Source organism: Capricornis sumatraensis, chromosome X (assembly GCF_032405125.1).
Source record: "Capricornis sumatraensis isolate serow.1 chromosome X, serow.2, whole genome shotgun sequence".
NCBI lineage: Eukaryota > Metazoa > Chordata > Mammalia > Artiodactyla > Bovidae > Capricornis > Capricornis sumatraensis.
In genome coordinates, this window is record NC_091092.1 from 9,596,061 (window position 1) to 9,606,395 (window position 10,335).

General features: G+C 38.1%; 1 protein-coding gene across 1 annotated transcript in view; it reads left to right on the plus strand.

Moving 5' to 3' along the window:
* TRMT2B (tRNA methyltransferase 2 homolog B) overlaps positions 1–10,126 on the plus strand; it is a 39,368-nt gene extending 29,242 nt beyond the window's left edge. The window contains 2 exon segments of the mRNA XM_068962500.1: positions 6–105; positions 10,000–10,126. Of these exon segments, the coding sequence (XP_068818601.1) occupies positions 6–105; positions 10,000–10,126 (227 nt within the window).
* The last annotated feature ends 209 nt before the right edge of the window (positions 10,127–10,335 follow it).

Here is a 10,335-nt window from a genome sequence, read left to right on the forward strand (position 1 = left end):
TTCAGACTACCAGGTGGTTCAAGCCAATTGCAACCGTGGGGCCATCCACACTCTAGTTTTTGCTTCCTGCAAGCCCCATGGTGAAACCACAAGGAACATCATTGAGTGAGTCTTGACTTCATTTTCAGATTATCTTTTCCTGATGATCCTTATTGTTATGTTTATTGTGCAGAATTTGGAAAGCATAGAGAAGTGAAAAGATATTTAAAAGTCATTATTCTATCATCAAGCATTAGTTATGGGGCCAGATCTTGGATGAGGCAAGTAAACCAACCCACATTGGGTATAAAATTTAAGAGGATACCCCAAATCTTAGTAATCAAGATACATTTAAAAAATTATTTATGTATTTATTTATTTTTGGCTGCATTGGGTCTTTGTTGCTACGCAGGGGCCTTCTCTTAAGACAGAGCATGGGGCTCTAGGCATGAGGGCTCAGCAATTGTGGCACACCGGCCCAGCTGCCTTGAGGCATGTGGAATCTTCCCGGACAAGGGATCGAACTGTTGTCCCCCTCATTGGCAGACAGATTCTTAACCACTGGACCACCAGGGAAATCCTCAAGAACACTTTTAACGCAAAATTTAAAAAAAATTAGAATTAGTCCAAAATATCTGTGAACAAAATACTAAGTTTTTACTAAGTGAAATTCATTCCTGTACTTGCTAAACCATTCGTTATTCATCTTACTCTAGTCCTGGCCCTACTTCCAATAAAACTTTATTTATAATAGCAGGCAGCCAGTCTACAGGTCATAACTTTACAATTTGATTTTCCAGATTATTGTATGAAGATATCATTTGTCTTGAGTACTGAGTTTGGGGCACCGTTTTACATTTTGCACCCACAGTGAATGCCTCCTGCCGTATTCCCAGTTCTGACCCTGGTCAATTATTTTGATCTTTGAAATGTTCTTTTCTTGTAATCTCTCTCTCTCTCTCTTTTTACATAAGTAACATAACTTCTTTGTAATATTCAAATGATATAGGTAGGCATAAAGTACAAATGAGGGAATTCCTTTGCAGTCCAGTGATTAGGACTCTGTGCTCTCACTGTCAAGGGCCCGGCTTCAGTCCCTGGTTGGAGAACTAAGATCCCACAAGCTGTATGGTGTGGCATAAATAGATAGGCAGACAGATAGATAAATTAAAGATGATATACCTAGATGAAAGTATGAATTAAAAGGAAATAAATTGAGCTTTCAGGTTAGTGAGCTAGAAAAGAACAGTGACTCTAAGAATAACTGAAGGAAGAAATCACTAACATTTTAAAATTCCAGAAAGAAATGAACTACAAAACAAAAAAACCTATAGACTTCATCAAATAAGCCAGAAGGTATTATTGGAAGAATAAAATGAAATAGATAGGTAAACCTAATCAAGAATATAGTCTTAAATGAGAAAAAGAGTATAACTATAGGTATGAAGACATTTTTAAAATTTTAAAGAAGTACTTTGTATAACTCCCTCCTAATACTTTGAAAACCTAGGTGAAATGGAAGATTTTCAAGAAGAATGCAAATGGCTAATATGAATTCTAGAAGCTATAGTAAACTTTAACATACCAGTACCCACAAGAAAAATTAAGAAAGTAGTTAAAGAGCTTCTTCTACCCAAAATAAAGTCATGAAGCCCATATATTTTCACACTCTTATTTCCTTCTCTTTTCTTGAATACTCTTCCAGTTGTCCTTTATTTTCATTATACAGTTTAAAAATGTTTATGTATATGTTTATGAAGATGGGACCTCAAATCACTGAGGAACAAATGAACTACTTAATAGATTAGGTGGTGGTTGACAACTGGGAAGCCCAGGCAAAAAGAAAAATGATTGGATCCATATCTCATGCTGCAGACCAGGATAAACTATAGAAGAGTTGAAGATTTAAGTGTAAAAGGAAGAAATCATAAATATACCCTAGGAAATCAGAGAATTTTAAAAAATAATCTTCAAATGTAGAAACCCTAACTATGAAAATTCAGAAGACATATAATAAAAGGTTGTTAAGTGTGGCTATGTAAAACATAATTTCGTTTCTTACACAATACGCAAAAATGATTTCAAAATGGATTTAAAGAACTAAATATAAGAGCCTGAAACATGGGAGTACATCTCTTTGACCTTGGGTTAGGCGAAGCCTTCTTAGAAATAACATCAAAGACCTAAGAAACAGCTACAAGAATGTGTGTGTGTGTGTGTGTGTGTGTGTGTGTGTGTGTGTAATTGAACATCATCAAAGGTAAAAAAACAAAACAAAACTTTTTGTGCTACAAATGATACCATCAACAAAGTGAAAAGAACCCACAGAATATCAGAATAGGAGAAAATATTTGAAAAATCATTTACCTGATAAGGGACTGGTATCCAGAAGCCAGGCACAGAAGGTCACATAGTATATGATTTCATTTATAGGAAATGTCCAGACTAGGCAGATCTCTAGAGACAGAAAGCAGATTTGTTGCCTAGGCCTTAGAGTCTGAGAAGGCAATGGCACCCCACTCCAGTACTCTTCCCTGGAAAATCCCATGGACGCAGGAGCCTGGTAGGCTGCGGTCCATGGGGTCGGTAGGAGTCGGACATGACTGAGTGACTTCACTTTGACTTTTTACTTTCATGCATTGGAGAAGGAAATGGCAACCCACGCCAGTGTTCTTGCCTGAAGAATCCCAGGGATGGGGGAGCCTGGTGGGCTGCCATCTAAGGGATCGCATAGAGCTGGACACGACTGAAGCGACTTAGCAGCAGCAGCAGCAGGCCTTAGAGTGGGGCTTCCCTGGTGGCTCAGCAGTAAAGAATCTGTCTGCTAATGCAGGAGACTTGGGTTCAATCCCTTGGTCGGGAAGATCCCCTAGAGAAGGAAATGGCAGCTCACTCCAGTATTCTTGCCTGGGAAGTCCTGTGGAGAGAGGAGCCTGGTGGGCTACAGTTCATGGGGTTCCAAAGAGTCAGACACGACTTAGTGGCTGAACAACAACAGGACAGAGGATCGGGGTTTTGAGGAGAAATGGGGGTGACTGCTAAGGAGTTAATGAAAATATTTCAAAATTGATTGTTGTTATAGATGCATAACCTTGTGACTATACCAAAAACCACTGAACTGAATAAATGATTGTGCTTTATGGTATCTGAATTATATTGCAATAAGACAGTTTTTAAAAATCAATAACTTGCTTGATAAAAAGCATCAAAAGCAAAGAGAGGAGAAAACATACAAACTGGAAAAAATTTGCAGTTCATATCACAAAGGCTTTTTTCCTTAATTTATAATGAACTCCTGGAAGGAGATAAGGAAAAACACAATAGCCTAAAAGGAAAATGAATGCACGATATAAAAAGAAAACATAAATGTGTTTACGACCCATGAGAGGAAATTCCGTCTCTTTCATGATGGCGAAAATGCAAATTAAAACTACCCTGAGACACCATTTTTATATCTTAGATTGGCAATTTCATAAATTTGATAATATACTGTTGGCAATACTGTGGGGAAACACAAATCCTAAAAATTTACCAATCAGAGTGTAAATTAGCACTATCTCTATGGAGGGAAATTTAGCAATATGGATTAAGATTATAAATGTATGTATACCCTTTGACACAGTAATTCCATTCCTGAGGCTTTGTCCTACAAATATACTGACATACGTTGATTGATTGATTGCAGTATTGTAACAGCAAATGATGAAATAGCCAAAAAGCCCTATCAGTGAGGAACTAAGTTAAATTAAATATGCTACATCCCATATAATGGAATACCATTTTTTCCTAACTTCCTAGCCCTAGGTAACCACTAATCTACTTTGTCTTTATGGACTTGCCTATCCTGCACAATTCATACAAGTGAAGTTCTTTGCAAATGTGGTCCTTTGTATCTGACTTCTTTCTCTTAGCATGATATTTGTAAGGCTCTTCTGTGTTGTAGCATGTAGCAGTACTTCGTTCCTTTTTATGGCTGCATAATATTCCATTCTATAGCTATACCACATTTTATTTATTTACTCGTGAGTTGATGGGCACTTAGGTTGTTTCCTTATTTGGCTATTATAAGTAGTATTGCTATGAATATTCATGTGCAAATTTTTGTGAGAACATATGTTTTCGTTTCTCTTGGGAAGATACCTAGTAGTGGAATTGCTGGGTCATATGATACCTATTTTAACCTTTTGTGGAACTGCCAGGCTATTTCCAAAGCAGCTAGCCCATCTTATATTCCCACCAGCAGTATGTGAATGTTTCACTTTCTCTACATCCTTGTCAATTCTACTGTCTGTGTTTTTTATTATATACATCCCAGTGGGTGAGAAGTGGTATTTCCTTGTGGTTTTGATTGCATTTCCCCATGGTTAATGATGTTAACCATGCATTTCCCTGTGGTTAATGGTGTTGAGCATTTTTTCAAGTTTGTTGGCCATTTGTATATATTCTTTGGAGACCTGTTCATTTAGATGTTTTGCCCATTTATCAGTTGGATCATCTTTTTATTATTGAGTTTTAATAATTCTTTTAAAATTATAGATACAAGTTCCTTATCAGATACATGATTTGCAAAAATTCTCTACTATTGTGTGGGTTGTCTGTTTACTTTCTTTGAAGCACAAGATTATTTAATTATGATGATGTCCAGTCTGGTTTTTCTTTTGTGGCTTCTGATTTTGGTTATAAGGTATGTTACTAAGTGGAAATAGCAAGGTATTCATAATATCTTTGTAAAAAAGGGCAAAAGATGAACAGAATATTGATTTATATTTGCTGTATATGCATAGAGAAGTTGGTAAGTTTTATAACAAACTGATAATTGAAAAAAATTAAAATGAAAAGGACTTCCCTGCATTCTAGTGGTTAAGAGTCTGCATTTCCACAGCAAGAGGCACAGATTTGATCCCTGGTCAGAGGACTAAGATTCCAAATGTCATGCCACATGGCTGGAGGGGGAAAAAAAAGAAACTGATAATAGTAGTTACCTACTGTGGAGGAAAACTACAGGGATGGGAGTCAGAGGTAGGGAGAAACTTCATTATATATCTTTACATGTTGTTTCACTTTTGAATAAAATGAAAATATTTTGCAAAACAATAGATTAAAAATGCAATGATTTAGAGTAAGCCTAGGATTCTGCTAATGGTCAGACTGAGTAAAATGAGCAACTTGGTGTCAAAAAGGCAAGAAATTTTTATATTGAAAAGATGGTATGTGCACGTGGTAGAAAAATTAAAACAATATAAAAAAAGTGCTTGTGCATGCAGTTAATGAGTCTTTTTTATTTCTAGCTCCTAGTGCTTCAGATGTCACTACTCTTATTAGTTTCTTGTGTAGCCTACCAGAGATATTCTCTGTGTGTGTGTGTGTGTGCGCGCGTGTGTGTGTACACATCCTTCTTTATCTCTTTTTGAAACAAGTAGAAACAGACTATAAACCCTGTTCAAAGGACCTAGAGATTATCATATTAAGTGAGGTAAGTCATACAGAGAAGGACAAATATCATATGATATCCCTTACTTCAGTCAGTTCAATTGCTCAGTCGTGTCTAACTCTTTGCAACCCTATGGACTGTAGCACGCTAGGCTTTCCTGTCCATCACCAACTACTGGAGCTTGCTCAAACTCATATCCATTGAGTTGGTGATGACATCCAGCCATCTCATCCTCTGTTGTCCCCTTCTCCTCCTGCCTTCAGTCTTTCCCAGCATCAGGGTCTTTCCCAATGAGTCAGTTCTTCACATCAGGTGCCCAAAGTATTGGAATTTCAGCTTCAGCATCAGTCCTTCCAATGAATATTCATGACTGATTTCCTTTAGGAGTGACTGGCTTGATCTCTTTGCAGCCCAAGGGACTCTCAAGAGTCTTCTCCATCACCACAGTTCAAAAGCATCAATTCTTCAGTGCTCAGCTTTCTTTGTAGTCCAACTCTCACATCCATACATGACTACTGGAAAAACCGTAGCTTTGACTAGACGGACCTTTCTTGGCAAGGTAATGTCTCTGCTTTTCAATATGCTGTCTAGGTTGGTCATGGCTTTTCTTCCAAGGAGCAAGTGTCTTTTAATTTCATGGCTGCAGTCACCATCTGCAGTGATTTTGGAGCCCAAGAAAAAAATCTGTCACTGTTTCCATTGTTTCTCCATCTATTTGCCATGAAATGATGGGACTAGATGCCATGATCTTAGTTTTTTGAATGTTGAGTTTTAAGCCAACTCTTTCACTCTCCTCTTTCACTTTCATCAAGAGGCTCTTTAGTTCTTCACTTTCTGCCAAAAGGGTGGTATCATCTGCGTATCTGAGGTTATTGGTATTTCTCCCAGCAGTCTTGATTCCAGCTTGTGCTTCATCCAGCCCAGCATTTCGCATGATGTACTCTGCATATAAGTTAAATAAGCAGGGTGACAGTTTACAGCCTTGACATACTCTTTTCCCAGTTTGGAACTAGTTCATTGTTCCATGTCCAGTTCTAACTGTTGCTTCTTGACCTGCATACAGGTTTCTCAGGAGGCTGGTCAGGTGGTCTGGTATTCTCATCTGTTGAAGAATTTTCCATAGTTTGTTGTGATCTATACAGTCAAACTGTGGGGCTTGCCTTATGGCTCAGCTGGTATAGAATCTGCCTGTAATGTGGGAGACCTGGGTTTGATCCCTGGATTGGGAAGGTCTGCTGGAGAAGGGAAAGGCTACCCACTCCAGTATTCTGGCTTAGAGAATTCCATGGACTGTTTAGTTTATGGGGTTGCAAAGAGTCGGACACGACTGAGTGACTTTCACACTCACACAGTCAAAAGCTTTGGCGTAAATCAATGAAGCAGAAGTAGATGTTTTTCTGGAATTCTCTTGCTTTTTCGGAGAAGGCGATGGCACCCCACTCCAGTACTCTTGCCTGGAAAATCCCATGGACAGAGGAGCCTGGTAGGCTGCTGTCCATGGGGTCGCAAAGAGTCGGACACGACTGAGCGACTTCCCTTTCACTTTTGACTTTCATGCATTGGAGAAGGAAATGGCAACCCACTCCAGTGTTCTTGCCTGGAGAATCCCAGGGACGGGGGAGCCTGGTGGGCTGCCGTCTATGGGGTCACACAGAGTCGGACACGACTGAAGTGACTTAGCAGCAGCATCAGCTCTTGCTTTTTCTATGATCCAACGAAATCACTTATATGCGTAATCTAAAAAGGTGATATAAACAAACTTATTTGCAAAACAGAAATAGACTCACAAACATAGAAAACAAAATTATGGTTACCAAAAGGGTTAGCAGTGGTTAGTGGGGAGATAAATTAGGAATTAGGAATTAACATATATACACTACTATATATAAAATGGGTCTTCTCAAGTGAAACTAGTGGTAAGGAACCTGCTTACCAGTGCAGGAAATGAAAGAGACGTGGGTTCAATCCCTGGGTCGAGAAGATCCCCTGGAGGAGGGAATGGCAATACCCTCCAGTATTCTTGCCTGAAGAATCCCATGGACAGGAGCCTGGCAGGCTACAGTCCGTGGGGTCCCAGAGAGTCAGATGAAACTGAAGTGACTTAGCACACAGCATACACATATGTAAAATAGGTAAACAGCAATGACCTACTATATACCACAGGGAACTATATTCATTATCTTGTAACAGCCAATAATGGAAAAGAATTTAAAAAGGAATATATATATTGTATATAATATATATGTATAACTGAATCACTTTGGTGTACACCTGAAACTAACACAATATTGTAAATTAGCTATATTTCAATTAAAAAAAATTTAAAAACCACTGTTCTGCACCATGCTTGCCACTTAACAAGAGACTTTGGAGATTGTTCTACAATGATGTAGAATCTATATCAGTACTTATAGGTCTACTTGATTTTTTAGTAGAGGCTATATAGTTTTAACTTCCATAAATATGTCATTTAACTTGTCTGTTGCTAATTAATTTTAAGGTTGTTTCTACTTTATTGTTATCATAATGTTAGTGAATGTCCTTGTACATATATCTTTGTGTATTTGTGCAATGACTGTATATATGTGATGAATAAGTGTATGTGATGATATATATATATTTGAGATAAATTCCTGATAGGGAATTTCTGGGTTAAAGGATATATACTGTTAACATTTTCATGTATTTTCTAACAGAGCTCTAGAATCAACTTATCAAAAATATTTTTGGGCTTGTGATTGGAAGTACACTGAAGTAATTAATTCATTTAAGGAGAATTGAAATTTTTGCAGTATTTTTTTCTGTTCAAATATGTGACCTGTCTCTTAAATTACTGTAGGCTTATGTGATTCTTGATTTTTTTCCAATATAGGTCTTTTCTCTTAAGATTAATATAAGATACTGTAAAGTTTTTCATGCTATTATGAAAGGGACCATTTTCATGATATTTGCTAAGTAATTATTGGTGGCTCAGATGGTAAAGCGTCTGCCTACAATGTGGGAGACCCGGGTTCAGTCCCTGGGTCGGGAAGATCTCCTGGAGAAGGAAATGGCAACCCACTCCAGTATTCTTGCCTGGAAAATTCCATGGATGGAGGAGCCTGGTAGGCTACAATCCACGGGGTCTCAGAGAGTCCGGACACGACTGAGCGACTATCACTATCACTATCACTATTGGAGATTTTGGGTCAAGCTACCTATTCTTTGCTTTGCTTTATACATTTTCCAGTTGATTCTCTTGCATATTCTTGGTAGCTGGTCATAAAAACAGTTTTGTCTCTTTCCTTCGAATACTTTTTTTCCCTCATTATATTGGATAGAAGATGTTCCCATGTAGGAATAATGGTGCATATCTTGTCTTGTTCCTTATTTCAATACGGCAGTGCTTGAAACTACTGAGTGTTAGCCAGGGAAACCAGAACTCTTCTTCTTTGTTGGTTTGAGTGTAAATTAGTACAACATTTACAGTTTTAGTTGATTGATTGATTTTGGCTGTGCTGAGTCTTCATTGCTGTATAGGCTTTCTCTAGTTGCAGCAAGTAGGGGCTACTCTCTATTTGTGGTGCGTGGGCTTCTCATTGTGATGGCTTCTCTTGTTGCAGAGCACAAGGCTCTAGGGTGCAGGCTTCTGTAGTTGCCTTGTGCAGGCTTGATAGTTGTGGCACGTGGGCTTAGTTGCTTCAGAGCCTGTGAAATTTTCCTAGACCAGGGATCGAATCCATGTCTCCTGCATTGACGGGCAGATTCTTAACCACTGGACCACCAGGGAAGTCTAATATAACATTTTTAAACAACTGTTTAGTCATACATATCTTAGGGCCTTAAAAACATACAGACTCTTCAACTGAGCAGTTCTACTATATAACTAACAATGTATGCAAAAATTTTACTGTCAGAGTATTGATGAAGAGACTTTTTGAAATAGCAAAAGGTTAGAAACAACTTATATTTCCAGTGGTAAGGAATTAGATAAATAAGCTACATTACATTTATTTAATGAAGTACCATATAGCCAATAAATAAGAGATAACTACATATAATATAGTAGAAAGATGCTCATGATATATTATTACTTGAAGAAATTGTTGTAAAGCAATATGTATAATATGTACAGTGTGATTCCACTTTAAGACACCAATTTAAATGTACGTACTTGGGAAGATACATCCTAAAAAGTTAGCAGCAGTTATTCTTCACTGAATGGTGAGCTTATAGGTGAATTTTTGTTCTAAATTTTCAATAGAGTAAGTCAGTAATATATGTTAATTACCTAGTGGTTGCAGATTATACAGAAATATGTGATGCTTCATTTACCATTGAACCCCTGCTTTGTGTTACACACCAAGAACTCAGAGATGAATAATAAGCAGTTTTGGCCTCATTTCTACTCTTAAAAAGATTATATACTCCCGTGAAGAAGATGGTTACCAAAAAACAAACCCAGGTAGTTGCATTAAATATGATAAGTGCTATTATAGAGAGAAACATGGGGCTGTGGGAACACAGAGCGAGGGCTTAAATTATAAGGAACTGGATTCCTGTAGTTTCTCCTCGGTTTATTAAACTGGTACTAGGATTGGTTTCTACAGGTTGTGCTGTCCCCCAAACTCCACTAAGGAGCTCCTCGGCAAGCCTTTCATCCCGAGACAAGCTGTGTCCATGGATCTGTTCCCCCACAGCCCTCACTGCGAACTGGGGCTTCTCTTCACTCGATAAGCAGCCTCTTACAAGCCTGTTGGCTTTGTTAAGGCTGAAGTGTCAGTACCTTCCAGGTTTGGCATATTGTGACACCATAGACCCTGAAAACATTACTGAGGAAACCAATCTTTGGATCTTGAGCAGGAAGAATAAGTGCGCCTCCTTCCCGAGGCAGATTTATAACCTTAGTTTTCAGGTTAACTGGCTCTCATGCATATTTGCCTGGT